This window comes from Bos taurus, chromosome 11 (genome assembly GCF_002263795.3).
Source record: "Bos taurus isolate L1 Dominette 01449 registration number 42190680 breed Hereford chromosome 11, ARS-UCD2.0, whole genome shotgun sequence".
Classification (NCBI taxonomy): domain Eukaryota; kingdom Metazoa; phylum Chordata; class Mammalia; order Artiodactyla; family Bovidae; genus Bos; species Bos taurus.
In genome coordinates this window covers 102,417,800-102,437,288 of record NC_037338.1, presented here as the reverse complement: position 1 = coordinate 102,437,288, position 19,489 = coordinate 102,417,800, and the positions used below count along the sequence as shown (strand labels likewise).

Genomic DNA, 19,489 nt, shown 5'->3' with positions numbered 1-19,489 from the left:
GTAGCAGGACGTAGGTTAATTAATTATTGACATTATTGACTGGGGGATTTTTGCGGAAACTAATGCCTATGGCCTGTGATTTGTTATTTAAGTGACTATTGAAACATCTCCGATAAACAATGTTCAAGGTAAAAAAAGATGTATTATATATCTCTGGTCAGTTCAGTTCAGTCACTCAGTTGTGTCCAACTCTTTGCGACCCCATGAGTTGCAGCATGCCAGGCCTCCCTGTCCATCACCAACTCCCAGAGTCCACCCAAACCCATGTACATCGAGTCAGTGATGTCATCCAGCCATCTCATCTTCTGTCGTCCCCTTCTCCTCCTGCCCCCAATCCTTCCCAGCATTAGGGTCTTTTCCAATGAGTCAACTCTTCGCATGAGGTGGCCAAAGTACTAGAGTTTCAGCTGCAACATCAGTCCTTCCAATGAACACCTAGGACTGATCTCCTTTAGGATGGACTGGTTGGATCTTCTTGCTGTCCAAGGGACTCTCAAGAGTCTTCTCCAACACCACAGTTCAAAAGCATCAATTCTTCAGTGCTCAGCTTTCTTCACTGTCCAACTCTCACATCCATACATGACTACAGGAAAAACCATAGCCTTGACTAGACCGACCTTTGTTGGCAAAGTAATGTCTCTGCTTTTAAATATGCTTTCTAGGTTGGTCATAACTTTTCTTCCAAGGACTAAGCATCTTTTAATTTCATGGCTGCAGTCACCATCTGCAGTGATTTTGGAGCCCAAAAAAATAAAGTCTGACACTGTTTCCACTGTTTCCCCATCTATTTCCCATGAAGTGATGGGACCAGATGCCATGATCTTTGTTTTCTGAATGTTGAGCTTTAAGCCAACTTTTTCACTCTCCACTTTCACTTTCATCAAGAGGCTTTTGAGTTCCTCTTCACTTTCTGCCATAAGGATGGTGTCATCTGCATATCTGAGGTTATTGATATTTCTCCCAGAAATCTTGATTCCAGCTTGTGCTTCTTCCAGCCCAGCATTTCTCATGATGTACTCTGCATATAAGTTAAATAAGCAGGGTGACAATATACAGCCTTGACGAACTCCTTTTCCTATTTGGACCAGTCTGTCGTTCCATGTCCAGTTCTAACTGTTGCTTCCTGACCTGCATACAGGTTTCTCAAGAGACAGGTCAGGTGGTCTGGTATTGCCATCTCTTAAAGAATTTTCCACAGTTTATTGTGATCCACACAGTCAAAGGCTTTGGCATAGTCAATAAAGCAGAAATAGAGGTTTTTCTGGAACTCTCTTGCTTTTTCTATGATCCAGCGGATGTTGGCAATTTGATCTCTGGTTCCTCTGCCTTTTCTAAAACCAGCTTGAACATCTGGAAGTTCATGGTTCACGTATTGCTGAAGCCTGGCTTGGAGACTTTTGAGCATTACTTTACTAGCGTGTGAGATGAGTGCAATTGTGCGGTAGTTTGAGCATTCTTTGGCATTGCCTTTCTTTGGGATTGGAATGAAAACTGAGCTTTTCCAGTCCTGTGACCACTGCTGAGTTTTCCAAATGTGCTGGCATATTGAGTGCAGCACTTTCACAGCATCATCTTTCAGGATTTGAAATAGCTCAACTGGAATTCCATCACCTCCACTAGCTTTGGTCAATAATGTGTTAATATACAAAAGTCAACTGCTTTCCTATACACAACCAATGAAAACATGGAATTTGAATTATAAATACAACGGCATTTACATTGTTCTTCTTTAGTCACTAAGTTGTGTCCAACTCTTTTGTGACCCTGTGGACTCTAGCCCACCAGGCTCCTCTGTCCATGGGATTATCCAGGCAAGAATGCTGAAGTGCATTGCTATCTCCTTCTCCAGGGGGTCTCCGTGACCCAGGGATCGAACCTGTGTCACCTGTGTTGCAGGCGGATTCTTTACCACTGAGCCACCAGGGAAGCTCAGCATTTACATAAGCACCCCCCAAATGAAATGCTTACATATAAATCTAACAAAATATGTACAAGATTGATATGAATACAACTATAAAACTTTGACAAGAGCTACCAAAGAAAAACAAAGTAAATGGAGGGACATTCCATTTTCATGGACAGGAAGACTCATAATATCAAGGTATCTGTTCTTCTCAACTTAAGCTGTGGAATCCAGCCACAAAATAATTTTCTGGCTATTGACAAACTGACTGTAAAGTTTATATGGAGAAGGAAAAGACCCAGAGTAGCCAACTCAATATTGAAGGTGAAGAACAAAGTCAGAAGACTTATGTTACCCAACTTCAAGACTATTATAAAACTATTCAAGACAGTGTGGTATTGGTGAAAGAATAGACAAGTAGATTTATGGAACAGAATATAGAGCCCAGTTGCAGATCCCCATACATGATCTGACCCCAGTCTACTGATCACTGATAAAGTCAAAATAATCTCTTCAGCAAATGGTGCTGGACAACTGGACAACCACATCCATTAAAGAAACAATGAAGATAGACACACACCTTATACCCTTAACAAAAAGGAACCAAAAATGGATCAGAGATATAAATGTAAAATGCCAGAACTCTAAGACTCCTGGTGATAACAGAGGAGAAAACGTAGATGACCTGGGGTGTGCCTATACTTTATAGATACAACACCAAAGTCAGGATCCATGGAGAAAATAATTGATAAGCTAGACTTTATTAAAATGTAGAAACTTGTGCTTTGTGAAAGATAATTTCAAGATAATCAGAAGAGAAGCTACAGACTTGGAACAAATATTTGCAAAATGGATACCTTACAAAGGACTGTCATCCAAAACATACAAAGAACTCATAACACTCAACATTAAGAAAACAAACAACCCAACAACCCAAACCATACAAAGAACACTTAAAACTTAACATTAAGAAAACAAACTAGACTTCACTGATATAGATATATGGACTGTAAATTAGTATATGAAGAAATGCTCCATATCATATCATCAAAAAAATACAAATTAAAACAATAATGAGATGCTCTTATACACCTTTAAGAGTGGCCAAAATCTGGAACACTGACAGCACCAAATGGTACTGCTACTTTGGAAAACCATTTGGTGGTTTCTCATAAAACTAAATATACTTTTACTGTCGGATCCAGCAATGGTGCCCTAGATATTTATCTAAATGAATTGAAAACTTATATTTACGTAAAAACCTGCACATGGATGTCTACAGCAGCTTTATTCATAATTGCCTAAACTTGGAAGCAACCAAGATGCCCTTCAGTGGGTGAATGGATAACTAAACTTTGGTACATGCAGACAACAGAATATTAATTAGTGCTAAAAAGAAATTAAAGTGAAAGTTGCTGAGTTGTGTCTGACTCTTTGGAACCCTATGGACTATACAGTCCATGGAATTCTCCAGGCCAGAATACTGGAGTGGGTAGCCTTTCCTTTCTCCAGGGGCTCTTCCCAACCCAGGAATCAAACCGAGGTCTCCCACATTACAGGCGGATTCTTTACCAGCTGAGCCACAAGAGAAGCTCTCAAAGAAGAAATGAGCTATGAAGCCATGAAATGGTGCCAAGGACCCTGAAATACACATTATTAAGTGAAAGAAGCCAATCAGAAAAGGCTACATACTGTGTGACTCCAATGCTGAAGGCAAAACTATGGAGACAGTAAAAGAATGAGTGGTTGCCAGGGGTGAGATTAGGGAGGGATGAACAGGCAGTGCACAGAGGATTCTTAGGGCAGTGAAAGTGCTCTTGACATGGTAAGGACTGATACATGTCATTATGCTGCTCAGTCGCTTCAGTCATGTCCAACTCTGTGCGACCCCAGAGATGACAGCCCACCAGGCTCCCCCGTCCCTGGGATTCTCCAGGCAAGAACACTGGAGTGGGTTGCCATTTCCTTCTCCAATGCATGAAAGTGAAAAGTGAAAGTGAAGTTGCTCAGTCGTGTCTGACTCTTAGCGACCCCATGGACTGCAGCCTACCAGGCGCCTCCATCCATGGGATTTTCCAGGCAAGAATACTGGAGTGGGGTGCCATTGCCTTCTCCAACATGTCATTATACATTTGTCTAAATCCATAGAATGTACATATCAGGAGTGAATCCTAATGTAAACAATGGACTCCGGGTGTCATGACATGTCAACATAGGCTCATCACTTGTAACAAATGTACTACATACACTGAGGGGGGATGTTAATAATGGGGGATGCTATGCATATGAGGGAGGGTTATGCATGTGTCCTTAGTCACTAACTCATGTCTGATGCTTTGCGACCCCATGGACTGTATAGCCCACCAGGCTCCTCTGTCCATGGGACTTTCCAGGCAAGAATACTGGAGTAGTGGATTGCCGTTTCCACCTCCAGGGAATCTTCCTGACCCAGGGATTGAACCTGTGTCTTCTGCATCCTCTGCACTGGCAGGTGGATTCTTTACCATTAGCCATCTGAGAAGCCCCATGGCGGGTAGGGCAGCAAGGGGCTATTTCAGAAATCTCTGTACCTTCCTCTGAATTTTGCTGTGAACCTAAAACTGGTGAAAAAATAAAGTCCCTTTTCACCTTATGGTCAAAGGGCTCATGCAGTCAATTTGAAAGAAGATACACTCATTCCCAATCTTTAGGTGAAAAGACATTCTGCATCATTAGTTTTTAGGGAAATACAAATGAGGCACACCTTTAACCCACTGGTATGACTGAAATTTTAAAGATTCACAATAGGAATAGTATTCACAAGATTGTGGAATAAATGGAAATCTTATACTTTGCTTATAGTAATTTAATATGGTAAAATCACCTTGGAAAATGGATTGTAATTTCTCAATATTAAAGACACACCTACTCTGTAATCCAGCAATTTCTCCCCTGCATATTTATCCAAGTTAAATGGGCTTCCCAGATTGCTCAGTGGTAAAGTATCCACCCGCCAAGGCATGAAACATGGGTTTGATCCCTGGGTCAGGGAGATCCCCTGGAAAAGGAAATGGCAACCCACTCCAGTATTCTTGCCTGGGAAACCCCATAGACAGCGGAGGCTGGTGGGTTACAGTCCATGGGGTCACAAAGCAGCTGGATACAACTTAGTAATTAAAAAACAACCACAGAAATGAAAACATACGTCAACTTAAAGACTTCTACAGTAATGTTCATAACAGCTTTATTAATAATAGTGGAAAACATGAAGCTATCCAATATCCATCATTAGATGACTAAAAACAACCAAATTGTGGTGTATTCATTGAATGACATCCTTCTTTGCAATAAAAATGAATTCCTGATACATGCAACATTTGGGAACAGCACACACTTCATGTTGAACAAAAGCAGATGGTTAAAAGAGTACATTACTCCATCAACAGAGTTCTAGAATAGTCTAAAATGAATCTATGGTGACAGATATGTTAATAGAAATTAAATCAATCATTGGGTGAATGGGAAGATTTACTGCCAAACTGAAACCATACTCACAGAAAACTAGTCAATCTAATCACACTAGGACCACAGCCTTGTCTAACTCAATGAAACTAAGCCATGCCCGTGGGGCAACCCAAGATGGGCGGGTCACGGTGGAGAGATCTGACAGAATGTGGTCCACCGGAGAAGGGAATGGCAAACCACTTCAGTATTCTTGCCTTGAGAACCCCATGAACAGTATGAAAAGGCAAAATGATAGGATACTGAAAGAGAAACTCCCCAAGTCAGTAGGTGCCCAATATGCTACTGGAGATCAGTGGAGAAATAACTCCAGAAAGAATGAAGGGATGGAGCCAAAGCAAAAGGCAAATTGGAAGAGGTCAAACAAGAGACGGCAAGAGTGAATGTCGACATTCTAGGAATCAGTGAACTGAAATGGACTGGAATGGGTGACTTTAACTCAGATGACCATTATATCTACTACTGCGGGCAGGAATCCCTCAAAAGAAATGGAGTGGCCATCGTGGTCAACAAAAGAGTCAGAAATGCAGTACTTGGATGCAATCTCAAAAACGACAGAATGATCTCTGTTCGTTTCCAAGGCAAACCATTCAATATCACAGTAATCCAAGTCTATGCCCCAACCAGTAACGCTGAAGAAGCTGAAGTTGAACGGTTCTATGAAGACCGACAAGACCTTTTAGAACTAACACCCAAAAAAGATGTCCTTTTCATTATAAGGGACTGGAATGCAAAAGTAGGAAGTCAAGAAACACCTGGAGTAACAGGCAAATTTGGCCTTGGAATATGGAATGAAGCAGGGCAAAGACTAATAGAGTTTTGCCAAGAAAATGCACTGGTCATAACAAACACCCTCTTCCAACAACACAAGAGAAGACTCTATACATGGACATCACCAGATGGTCAACACCGAAATCAGATTGATTGTATTCTTTGCAGCCAAAGATGGATAAGCTCTATACAGTCAGCAAAAACAAGACCAGGAGCTGACTGTGGCTCAGACCATGAAGTCCTTATTGCCAAATTCAGACTTAAATTGAAGAAAGTAGGGAAAACCACTAGACCATTCAGGTATGACCTAAATCAAATCCCTTATGATTATACAGTGGAAGTGAGAAATAGATTTAAGGGCCTAGATATGATAGATAAGAGTGCCTGATGAACTATGGAATGAGGTTCGTGACATTGTACAGGAGAAAGGGATCAAAACCAATCCCATAGAAAAGAAATGCAAAAAAGCAAAATGGCTGTCTGGGGAGGCCTTACAAATAGCTGTGAAAAGAAGAGAAACGAATAGCAAAGGAGAAAAGGAAAGATATAAACATCTGAATGCAGAGTTCCAAAGAATAGCAAGAAGAGATAAGAAAGCCTTCTTCAGCGATCAATGCAAAGAAATAGAGGAAAACAACAGAATGGGAAAGACTAGGGATCTCTTCAAGAAAATCAGAGATACCAAAGGAACATTTCATGCAAAGATGAGCTCAATAAAGGACAGAAATGGTATGGACCTAACAGAAGCAGAAGATATTAAGAAGAGGTGGCAAGAATACACAGAAGAACTGTACTGAAAAAAGATCTTCATGACCCAGATAATCACGATGGTGTGATCACTGACCTAGAGCCAGATATCCTGGAATGTGAAGTCAAGTGGGCCTTAGAAAGCATCACTACGAACAAAGCTAGTGGAGGTGATGGAATTCCAGTTGAGCTATTCCAAATCCTGAAAGATGATGCTGTGAAAGTGCTGCACTCAATATGCCAGCAAATTTGGAAAACTCAGCAGTGGCCACAGGACTGGAAAAGCTCAGTTTTCATTCCAATCCCAAAGAAAGGCAATGCCAAAGAATGCTCAAACTACCGCACAATTGCACTCATCTCACACACTAGTAAGGTAATGCTCAAAAGTCTCCAAGCCAGGCTTCAGCAATACGTGAACCGTGAACTTCCAGATGTTCAAGCTGGTTTTAGAAAAGGCAGAGGAACCAGAGATCAAATTGCCAACATCCGCTGGATCATCGAAAAAGCAAGAGAGTTCCAGAAAAACCTCTATTTCTGCTTTATTGACTATGCCAAAGCCTTTGACTGTGTGGATCGCAATAAACTGTGGAAAATTCTGAAAGAGATGGGAATACCAGACCACCTGATCTGCCTCTTGAGAAATTTGTATGCAGGTCAGGAAGCAACAGTTAGAACTGGACATGGAATCAGACTGGTTCCAAATAGGAAAAGGAGTTCGTCAAGGCTGTATATTGTCACCCTGCTTATTTAACTTATATGCAGAGTACATCATGAGAAACGCTGGACTGGAAGAAACACAAACTGGAACCAAGATAGCCAGAAGAAATATCAATAACCTCAGATATGCAGATGACACTACCCTTATGGCAGAAAGTGAAGAGGAACTCAAAAGCCTCTTGATGAAAGTGAAAGCGTAGAGTGAAAAAGTTGGCTTAAAGCTCAACATTCAGAAAACGAAGATCATGGCATCTGGTCCCATCACTTCATGGGAAATAGATGGGGAAACAGTGGAAACAGTGTCAGAATTTATTTTTCTGGGCTCCAAAATCACTGCAGATGGTGACTGCAGCCATGAAATTAAAAGACACTTTAGTCCTTGGAAGGAAAGTTATGACCAACCTAGATAACATATTCAAAAGTAGAGACATTACTTTGCCAACAAAGGTTCCTCTAGTCAAGTCTATGGTTTTTCCTGTAGTCATGTATGGATGTGAGAGTTGGACTGTGAAGAAGGCTGAGCGCCGAAGAATTGATGCTTTTGAACTGTGGTGTTGGAGAAGACTCTTGAGAGTCCCTTGGACTGCAAGGAGATCCAACCAGTCCATCCTTAAGCAGATCAGCCCTGGGATTTCTTTGGAAGGAATGATGCTAAAGCTGAAACTCCAGTACTTTGGCCACCTCATGCGAAGAGTTGACTCATTGGAAAAGACTCTGATGCTGGGAGGGATTGGGGGCAGGAGGAGAAGGGGACGACAGAGGATGAGATGGCTGGATGGCATCACCGACTCGATGGACGTGAGTCTCAGTGAACTCCGGGAGTTGGTGATGCACAGGGAGGCCCGGCATGCTGTGATTCAAGGGGTCGCAAAGAGTCGGACACGACTGACTCAACTGAACTGAATGATGAAATCAATAGACATTATTATGACAGCTTAGTAATTCATTAAGAACAGATCGATTTCAAACAGAAATAATGAGTAACATGTTGTTACTGGATTGCTGTTAATCTAAACGATGGGTAATGAGTCAAATGATCAAACTGGAAAAAGTACTGAAATTTTGACATAAAATACTGACGTATAAAACTCACAATACATATCTAAAAATGAGAAAACCTGTAACAACCTAGTAGTAGTAATGCGTTATCTGTTCCAAGTATTTAGTATCAATCATTACACCAGAAACTTTTATGTGCTCTAAATTTTTATAGATTGTATATGAAAAAAGGCTTGATAGAAAATTTTTTAAACTTGTTAATCCTAAAAATTGCACATTATCAAATGAAATATTAACTTGAAACTTTTATAAACTCAATAACATTTTATCAGCCTTACTAGAAAAAGGACTGAATTATCTTTGTGTTCTCTGTGTAATAGGAGAAGGCAATGGCACCCCACTCCAGTTCTTTTGCCTAGAAAAATCCCATGTACTAAGGAGCCTGGTAGGCTGCAGTCCATGGGGTCGCTAGGAGTCGAACACGACTGAGGGACTTCACTTTCACTTTTCACTTTCATGCATTGGAGAAGGAAATGGCAATCCACTCCAATGTTCTTGCCTGGAGAATCCCAGGGACAGAGGAACCTAGTGGGCTGCCGTCTATGCGGTCGCACAAAGTCGGATACAACTACTTCAACCTCATTGTTGAAGTTAAAGGGTATGAAGTCCAAATATACAACTTTTAGTGAATAGTTTGCAGCTTACATGTTTGTCTTTCAAAATTTTTATTATCTGTGGGTTTTGTCCATTTAAAAAGTCTGTAGTTTGTGGCATTCATTTCACATAAACATAAGACACACCCTTCAAGTTGTCTAGAGTTTGGGCTCCAACTCCTGAACATAGCTTGGACCAATGGGTCTCCGAGTGTAAAAAGCAATTTTGTGGGAGAGCGCCTTCAGTCTAATTTTATAAAGTTTAAAAACATTCAAAACTTAATATAGTTACAGATTAAAGACAACCGTAAACTGATAAGGAAATGGCCACAGTGGGCTCAGAGGCAGGATGACTTTTCGACTTTAGTGGGCGGTGGCACTTTTTGCCTTCATGGGCACTTTTCTCCTTAAAAATACCAAAAATCGTATTTTAGGACTGTGTTGGTATAAAGACAGATGGTAACTATTTATAGATTTTCCTCAACCTAAAATTTCACTTGTTTTCTGATTCTATAAGAAGTTAAAACGCTTTCGTGTGTCCCTAGCCCAAGCTACAATGTGTAATGGAGAAGCCCTTCTGCTCAGTGTTCATTGTAATATTCCGTTTCTTACACCATGGTGAGCAATTTTAGCATTTTATACAACCATCCTTTCATGGCTAGTTTAATAACGTATGTAATGCATCGTGCAAGGATACAAATGAAAATGGTTATCTCAGTCACATAGAAATTCAAGTGATTTTTACTATCTTGTTTCTCTCTTTTTAAAAAAGGTTTTTTTTCAATAGCCAGCTGGATCCCTATTTTTTAGAAGTACTAATTTTACTTTGGTCAACACGGTCCAAGTGACAAGAGGAAAACCGAGAAACGAGAATTAACGGTCACCGCCTTTGGCCGGGACGGTTAAAATTTCCATAACGGGCACCGGGCTTTCTGATAAGCCACGCCCCCTTCTGGAATGTTCACCAGCACCTTCCCCCCTGCTTCACCCACTGCCCCTTCTCATTCTGCCGGTAGAGTTCTCCGGGGTAGGGTCGTCGCTGGCTCCCTTCTCCGGACTGGGCCTGCCTCGGCCTCTGCTTTGCTTCTCCGGACTGGGTCCGCCTAGGCCTCTGCTTTGCTTCTCCGGACTGGGCCCGCCTCGGCCTCTGCTTTCCTTTAGAGCCTTGATCAGAACTAATAATTATTTTTTGTCACCTTCGCAGCTAGTGGTGGCGCCTCGTCGTCGTCGTCGTCGTCAGTCAGTAGTAGCATCAAGAAAGAAAAGGGTAGGCTTTCCAGGGGGCTGTACTGTTTTCCTCTGTATTATTTCTTCTCTTTGCAGTCTTTTTTTTTTTTTTTTTTTACTAAGTATATATCAGTTTCCCACCAATTACGTGTTGTTTACACACTATCCTATTTTAGGTCTTAAATCTAAAGAGAAAAAAAAAATTGCTTCGCAACTCATAACAGGCTCTGCTGAAGCTCGTGAGGCGTCGAAGAGAGAAGGAACAGAACCGAACGGAAAAGGCAGGAGGGTAGGCGTACAGGGGCCCCAGGGTGGGCCTGTCAGGCGCGGCTGCCGCTGGCACAAATCCTGGGCCAGACCGCGCGGTCAACGCTAGGCCGCAAGCTTGCCTCAGGGGCCTCTGCCCCTCCCCCGGCTCCTGCCCCTACCTCACTCCCCCCACCTTCCTGCCCTTGCCTCTGTCTCCGCCTCCCTCCCTCCCCCTCCTGCCCCTCCCTCCAGTCCCGCTCCGCAAGACACTCCTGATTGGCCAGGCCCTAGCCCGGAAGTGGCGCCACGCCGGGCTTCCCGGCCTCTTGGCTGAGCCCCGCCCCTCGGGGGGCATCAAAACAAGAGAGCGGCGGCTGGGGCGGGCCTGCGGCCGGCCGACGCCGCGCAGGGGGCGGGGCCTGGGCTCGCGGCGCTCGCTAGTTGGCTGACGGGGGCACTTGGGGTTGCGCGGCCGCGCTTCCGCCCTCGGCCGACTGCTGAGCCGAGGCATGGAGGCAGGTTAGCCCTCGGCGCGAGGCCGAGCAGGGTTGAGGAGAACGGCGGGCTGGACGCTGCAGGCCCGGCGGGCCCGAGTGCGCGCGCGGCTGGTGAGTGCCGGGCCGCGTGGAGTAACCGTCGCGGCGCGTGAGGCAGGGGCGGGTGGGGGAGGGGCGGCGCGAGCTTGGCCGCGTCCTTCGGCAGAGTTGAGGAGCGCGAAGCGGGAGCATCCCCGCCGAGTCCGCTGGACCGCCCTCCTGTGCCTCTCGCGCCCCGGGGCCTCGGGCATTGGGACCCCCGTCCTCTCCTTTCACGTCGTCTACACTGCGGTCCCGTGTGAGCGGTTCTGGTTCTGGGCACTGTGTAGTTTCGGTGGGACTGATGGGGGGGAGGGTCTCGCTGTGGAAAGTCTCTGCCCTCTCGACGCCCTCTCCTTTCTCCTGATGGGGTCCGTGGCTTTGGAGAGAGTGCCACTTCCGCGTGGCCACCTGAGTCCTCCTGCCCCACCTGAAGGCGATGTATCGCTGACAGCCAGCCACAAGGGGCTTTGCCGCCTTCCCCATCTCCCAGGAGCGACAGTGTACCAAGACCGTGAAGGAACCGTCACGAGGCTCGAAGGATCGGTTTGCCATTTAAAGCGACAGAGATGAATTAGTTACTGACGGTCCTAGGACTGAACTCACATTTGCTGATTGGGGTTTTTTTTGACAAAGTGGCTCGCTGTCCCCTATGTGGGGACGAGGTCTCCCGTGAAACTACTTTCCCCTGTGGAGTCAGAATGGCAGTAGACCCACAGGCAAGTTGTCTATAATGTGAGTCCGAGCTTTTTCATCAAATGGTTACATTCCGCTCTGTAGGTATTGATGTGAAACTCAGATGAAAGTATATAAACAATTTCCTCAGTTTTGTTTTGCCTTTTCAGAAATGTTCTTTGTGGAGCCAGAGTCTGGGTGTATATGAATGCAGATCCTCACCCATTCCTAAATAAATCCAGGCATCTCAACTGAGAGGATCACTTCTCTGTAGGCCATCACCTCAGGTAATTTTTTTTTTTAAGATTTATGTATTTTTGACTGTGCTGGGTGTTAGTTGCTGTGGGCATTCTCTAGTTGCGGTGTGTGGGCTTCTCATTGAGGTGGCTTCTCTTGTGGAGCATGGTTTCTAGGGTAGAATTCAGTAGTTGCCCCAGGGCATGTGGGATTTTCCTGGACCAGGGATGGAACCTATGGCTCCTGCATTGGCAAGGTGATTTTTTAACCACTGGACCACCAGGAACTACCCCAGGTAATTGTTAAATTAACATTTAAGGTATTTTTTTCAGTCATTTAATATGTGCCCAGCACTAAAGTAAAGTATATACAAAACAGAACCTTGCCCCTTGAAAGACTCAAAATTTTTGAAGATGGAGCATGTATGTGGGAAACATCTGACAGTAAGCACCTCAGTCTGACAAGGTGAATGTAGTGATAGAAACTGTATAGAGTCCTGAGAGGACTAAGAAGAAAGTCAAAGAAACTGGAAAGGGAGGGGCTGAGTTAGACTACTAGCCCCCAGGCATGATGATGCTCAGAGATGAATTGCACATAGGTAGATCTCAAATCTGTCCTCTTATTGGACTCACTGCTGGAATTGTTTTAGATTCAACCTGAATTTTATCAGTGGTACCTCAACCATCTGCTTTTTTCTCCCAAGTTCCTTTGGTGAGTCATGTGTATTCAGGTTTAAGATCCAGGTAGAGGTCTGCCAGGTTCCTTTGGTGAGTCATGTGTATTCAGGTTTAAGATCCAGGAGAAGGCAGTGGCACCCCACTCCAGTACTCTTGCCTGGAAAATCCCATGGACGGAGGAGCCTGCTAGGCTGCAGTCCTTGGGGCCACTAGGAGTCAGACACGACTGAGCGACTTCACTTTCACTTTTCACTTGCATGCATTGGAGGAGGAAATGGCAACCCACTCCAGTGTTCTTGCCTGGAGAATCCCACGGACAGAGGAGCTTGGTGGGCTGCCGTCTATGGGGTCGCACAGAGTCGGACACAACTGAAGTGACTTAGCAGCAGAGGTCTGAAGGGTAGGTGTTAAAGGCAGAAGAGCTCCCATAAATGCAGGTACTGCCAAATACCAGGAGGCATTTTAGGAAGAGCAAATGATGGGGAAATGGCAATAGATGATGCTGAAGCCAGCTCTTGCAGGGACTGGTGTGGTGAGCTCAAAAGTTATTGCCCAGATGAAGAGGACTCATTTGTGCTTTCAAAGTCCAGTTTTTGGTTTGGCCTTTGGCGGCATTTTGGGGAAGAATTGATTTTGGATCAAACAAGCTCAGTTCAGTCGCTCAGTCATGTCTGACTCTTTGTGACCCCATGAACCACAGCACGCCAGGCTTCCCTGTCTATCACCAACTCCTGGAGTCCACCCAAACCCATGTCCATCGAGTCGGTGATGCCATCCAACCATCTCATCCTCTGTTGTCCCCTTCTCCTGCCCTCAATCTTTCCCAGCATCAGGGTCTTTTCAGATGAGTCAGCTCTTCACATCAGGTGGCCAAAGTATTGGAATTTCAGCTTCAACATCAGTCCTTCCAATGAACACCCAGGACTGATCTCCTTTAGGATCAAACAAGAGGCAGATCATTTATGTTTTCTTAGGGAATCTAGGCAAATAGTGAAAATGTATTAAGGCAGTGGCAGTCTCACTGACTGTTAAGTGCAGATGTAATTAAGGTGGTAGACACTGTGGAACTTGTAGAGATGGATCTAAGGGAAGAGAGAATACAATTAACAGGTTACTGGTTTGAAAACTGCATGGTAATACCATGGATATAGAGAATACAGGACAGATCACAGATTTAAGGGAAGGACTTTGTTCTGTTCTGGTCCTGTTTACTCTGATGCACCAGTCAGGTGAGTATAGAGATTTTTTATACAGTTGGATATTAAGTAGAGTCGGCCTTCCATATCTTTAGATTTCACATATGTGAGTACAGAGAGCCAGCTGTGTTCTTTGTGCTACACTGTTTTATGTGGGGAGTTGAGCATCTGCAGATTTTGGTATCCATGGTGGGGGTTTAGCTTCTAGAACTAGTTGCTTGTAAGTACTGAGGGACAGCTGTATATCTTTCTGGAATTTTAGGCTAGGCTATCATTATTGAGTAGCTGAAACATAGGTAAGCATTGCACTGAGTTTAAATACATTTTTAGTCTTTGGGAAGCTTCAGTATAAGTAGTAGTTAATGGGTTGAATTAAGTCACCTAGAAAGAGGATACTGAATGAAGAGGAGGATGGAACCCTGAGGACAAACCTTTGGACGTTTTGATATTAGGTGGGGGAAAAGGAACCAGATGGTTCAGAGATTGGGTAGAGGAAGTGAAAGGAGAATTATATCTTAGCTGTGGATTAAATGTTGGCATTTTCACGTTTTGGAGTCCAGTAAAGACCCAACTGGATTTGATATTACAGAGATTATTAGGGACTTTTGTGAAAACATTCAGTGAAATGTAAGATAGAACCCAGAGTGCAAAGGAACCAAATAAATTATTTTTTCAAGGGTTAGCTTGCTGGTGCTGAAACGTTCTCTGTGGACTCACTGCCGCAGGCTGGGTTCAGTCCCTTAGTTCAGTTTCGGGGAACTAAGATCCCACAAGCCACTTAGCCCAGCTGAGGGGGGAAAAATAAAGCAATTGCAAAGAAGTTTTTAATAATTAAATTAAATTAAAAATTTTTTTTAATTTTAAATAAAAAATTTTTAAAAATTAAATTAAATAATTAAATTCTAAGAAGTGGGACTTGGTGGTCCAGTGGTTAGGACTCTGGCTTCTAATGCAGGGGGCACTGATTTGATACCTGGTGGGGGAGCTAGGTTCCCACATGCTGTTTGGTGCAGCCAATAAATAAAAAATTCCAAGAACTTTTAGCTAGGAAGGGTAGAAGAAAGTGATTATTATGTGAAGTGTCTGGCCAGCTGTTACTGAGAAATGGTAGCCCTGGCTAAGTCAGTGGAAAGTAACAATTACATCTCTGTTGAAGCATCCTTTGTGATCGTCAAATCAGCTCTCTCTTTAATGCACAGGAGCAGCTCTGATTTCTGCAGCTTGAGGATTCCCTGGACACCTGCATTTGTGGTTCAGTAATGGTTCCCAGCAGTAAAAACGCTGATGAAATTAACAAAACTGCCTTCCAGAAGAAGTGAGTTGTGCACAAACTTGCAAGGTTCATGGCCATCTACCAGCAGTTTTCCCTTTAAAGAAAAATCACAATGTACTTACTTTACCCTGTTCACATTTTTTGGGCTTAACTATCAGGCCAATGATGGTTTTGTTTTAAGGACATAACAACACCCGTTTATGACCTTTTGAGAGGAGCTATGGAAACAGATGTTTCTGTTGTTGATGGGCTCTATAGCACTGTTCTGTGTTCTGAATTCCCTTCTTACTTGTTGTAGGGCAGTAACTTCCAACTACTTTGAGAAAATTTATAGTTTTGCTTTCTGGAGTGTGGAAGTAGGCTAGCTCTTTGAATGAGTTGAATAAAAATCAAACTCCATAATTCTTTTTTTTCCTTTGGCAGCACATGTGGGATCTTAACATGTACCTCCTGCCTTGGAAGTGTGGAGTCTTAATCACTGGACTTCTGGGGAGGTCCTTCCATAATTTTCTTAATAGAAGGTTTCTTTTGCTAACTAACCCTTAATATTTATTGGAAGGACTGATGCTGAAGCTGAAGCTCCGGTATTTTGGCCACCTGATGCGAAGAGCCGACTCATTGGAAAAGACCCCGATGCTGGGAAAGATTGAAGGCAAAAGGAGAAGGGGGTGACAGAGGATGAGATGCTTAGATAGCATCACTGACTCGTGGACATGAGTCTGAGCAAACTCTGGGAGATAGTGAGGGACGGGGAAGACTGGCATGCTGCAGTCTGAAGGGTTGCAAAGAGTCGGACACGACTTAGTGACTGAACAACTGTTTAATAGTTAAAGTATACAGCATTTTATTTGTATTTCAGTACGTTCATTTCTTCAAAGTTTCAGTTGACTGCAGTCCATTACTTGTTCAAATCAAGGTTGAAGCAATTGATGTTTGAGAAATCTCCCCTAAGTTTTGTTTTCTGTTTCCACACCCTGTAGACAGTGAAACTTAATAAATTAGATTTCATTAACGGGAAAAACCCAGCTTGTGCAGACTTTCTGGTATTATAGTACTGTGTTTTAAGGTATAAGAAGTTCTTTGAAATCTATATCCTGCAGAGACACAGTGACATCGTGTCCATTATATTACTCTGTATTCCCTTGTTTGCAGCACCCTTAAAAATGTTATTGAATTAGAAGTAGTGTCAAGAAAGGGCAAGACTCTCCAGTCTAACTTACATATTTTTTGCTTTTCAGAGGAGGACTGTGTAATTCACGTTATCTTTTTGTTCTGCTTTTCAGGAAGCTCCTAAATTAGGACTTAGTGAAATTTTTTCTAAATCAGTTTTGATTTCTCTCTCTAAATCTCCTTTTAAAATATCCTTTTCTATATGTACTTTAATGTTGAAAGCTGCCCTGAATTCTTTTCAGAAGCATGAAAAAAAATGCAGTTAATATTTAATTTAAAAATTCAGTTCACAAGGCATGCATGTTTTTGATTATCCAGAAGTTATAAGATTTGTCAAGATGTGATTGATCTCCCATTAGCAGAGTTTGTTTATTCTGAATTTTAGGGTGATATGCGTTTAAAAATTTCACACATTAAAGTTTGTCCCCAAATAAGCAGTGACTTGAATCATATTTCTTAACGTTTTGTTGTCCCTTCTCCCTCTCTGAAAGGAAGCTTTTCAGGCATTTCTGTCTTACGAATTTCCCATAGATTTTAATAGCACCAATATGTTACATACCTCTTTATGTATATCTGTGCTTTATACATAAAAGAGTGGGACTTTTTTTGTGTCCACTAGTTTTCATCTCCTTGAGAATGTTGTCCCTCCTGATGAGAATGAATGGTTTAAGTTCATCCGGTGAGGAAATGAATTTCATTGGGTTTACAGATGGGTTTGTAACTTTCCCATTAGGCTGATACTGTACATTCATTAGATAGTTAAGATCAAGGTTTCAAGATCAAGTTTGTTGGGTAATTTCCTGGCCCAGTTTCCAATAAAACATAAAACATTTTCATAGTATAAAACAGTTGGTTTGATTTCCCTTGGGTGTGGTTTTCTTTTTGTCGTCAAAGACAGCTCATAGCTGTTTGGATAATGCCTTGTCTGATGTTTTTCTTGGGGATGGACTGGGGCTGTGGTTTTGGGCAGCATATTGCAGAGTTGAAGTTCCTGCCTCATCACACTGTGTCAGGGGTTACCAACATGGCTTAGCACCGGTGATATTAACCTTGATGACTTGGTTAAAGTTTTGTTTGCCAGGCGTCTCCACGTTCATGCATTGGAGAAGGAAATGGCAACCCACTCCGGTGTTCTTGCCTGGAGAATCCCAGGGATGGCTGAGCCTGGCGGGCTGCCGTCTATGGGGTCGCACACAGTTGAACACGACTGAAACGACTTAGCAGCAGTAGCAGCAGCCACTCTATGTGTGATTTTCACTTTTCATTGAAAGTGTTTCACCAAGTCCAGCCTTGACTCAAGATGAGATTAAGCTCTACTTCCTGAAATAGGGAGTATCTATATTATTTGCAGTTCTTTTATAAGAAAAATTTGTCTCTTTCTCCACATTTGTTTATTCATTTGTATCAGTATGGATTCATGTATATTTGTACTGTGGCTTATAATCCAATAGTACACTATTTTGTTACTCAAAATTCTTTCAGCTTTGGCCACAGGGATCTCTTTCAAGTTGGTGGCTAATATGTCCCTTTGACATGTTCCCATCCATCTGTGTTTTGAGCACTTTATTTCTGTTGCTACAAGATGCCTCAGACTCACTTATATTTTCCCTGCCCCAGCCTTTTGTTTCAGTGCAAAACACGTGCTTTCTGTTTAGCCATAGTATACTGTTTACTGACAGTAAACTTTCTCTTTGCTTTTATATGCATTTAGTGGCATCTTAGCTTGCTTTTATTACACCTCATTAGAATTGGAGATCTCTTTGGATTTGGCTTCCATCCTGTTTGCTAATCCTCTGCTTCATGCCATCTGTAGTTCTGATAAACTTGACTCTGTTTTCCTTCAAGCCTTTGACATATTTGGTTCTTGGGATTTCCTCTTGTTTCCAGGTACCATCTTGCTACTTTGTTCTCTTTGAGACTGCTAGGATTTGGGAAATTAATTTTATCTTAACTCTTTTTACTTGAGTTTGGATGGTGGAGGCTCTGATGGTATTATACAATCCAAAATTGGAAACTATCAAAAACTCAGTAGTATGAAAATATGAAACTCAGTAGTAATAGGCTTGTAGCTGTTGTACTTGTAGCCATTATGGTTTATACTAAATTGATGAGCAGTGAGTTATGGGCAGCAATTTATACACACACATGTAAATTCATATATGTACTTTCTAACCAGTAGGAAAAATTCTTCTCTGTATGAAGTTTTGTTATTGGTGTGGAGTAATATTTATGGATTTTTTAGGTTTCCAGGAATTTCTGGAAGATGGCCTCAGAGAATGTGAAAGGTTTCCTGACCTTTTGACTTGACTCCAGTACATGATTTAGAACACTCCAACGTCTGTACTTTATTTATTTTTGGCTGTGCTTGGTCTCAGTTGCTGCATGGGCTTTTTTCTAGTTGTGGTGAGTAGGGGCTATTCTTCATTGCAGTGCTCAAGCTTCTCATCGTGATGTCTTCTCTTGTTGCAGAGTATGGGTTGTAGGGCACTCGGGCACAGTAGTTGTGGCTCCCAGGTTCTAGAGCACAGGCTCAATAGTTATGGTACACGGGCTTAGTTGCTCCAAGGCATGTGGAATTTTCTTGGACCAGGGATCGAACCTCTGTCTTCTGCATTGGCAGGTGGATTCTTCACCATTGAACCACCAGGGAAGCCCTCCAAAGTCTGTACTTTGAGAACATTGATAATTCTGTTTCTGTATATTTTCTATCAGTACTGAGTAGTTTGGAGCCTCCTTTATAGCACAGCTGTATGTCACCTTATGATGTTTGTTACTAACTGCTTTCATTGCATTATTTTTCATATGTCACAGATAAAAGTTTTTACAAGTAGTCTCAGATTGAGTTTAGCCAGGGATTGGTAAGCTGGCCAGCAGAATGTTCTGGATGTCATGGAGGCACATTTTAAGTTGAAGACAGGA

General features: G+C 42.7%; 1 protein-coding gene across 7 annotated transcripts in view; it reads left to right on the top strand.

Moving 5' to 3' along the window:
• The first annotated feature begins 10,287 nt into the window (after positions 1-10,287).
• Positions 10,288-19,489, top strand: part of SETX (senataxin) — a 91,603-nt gene continuing 82,401 nt past the window's right edge. For 2 of the 7 annotated variants that reach the window (XM_059891862.1, XM_024999607.2), the window contains exons 1-4: positions 10,289-10,558; positions 10,695-10,807; positions 12,188-12,304; positions 15,327-15,442. In XM_059891862.1, coding sequence (XP_059747845.1) covers positions 15,387-15,442 — 56 coding nt within the window. In that variant the 5' untranslated portion in view covers positions 10,289-10,558; positions 10,695-10,807; positions 12,188-12,304; positions 15,327-15,386. Of the gene's footprint in view, positions 10,559-10,694; positions 10,808-11,235; positions 11,376-12,187; positions 12,305-15,326; positions 15,443-18,812; positions 18,974-19,489 lie in introns of those variants that run through there. The other 5 variants (XM_059891863.1, XM_059891860.1, XM_059891859.1 and 2 more) reach the window with 5 other exon arrangements.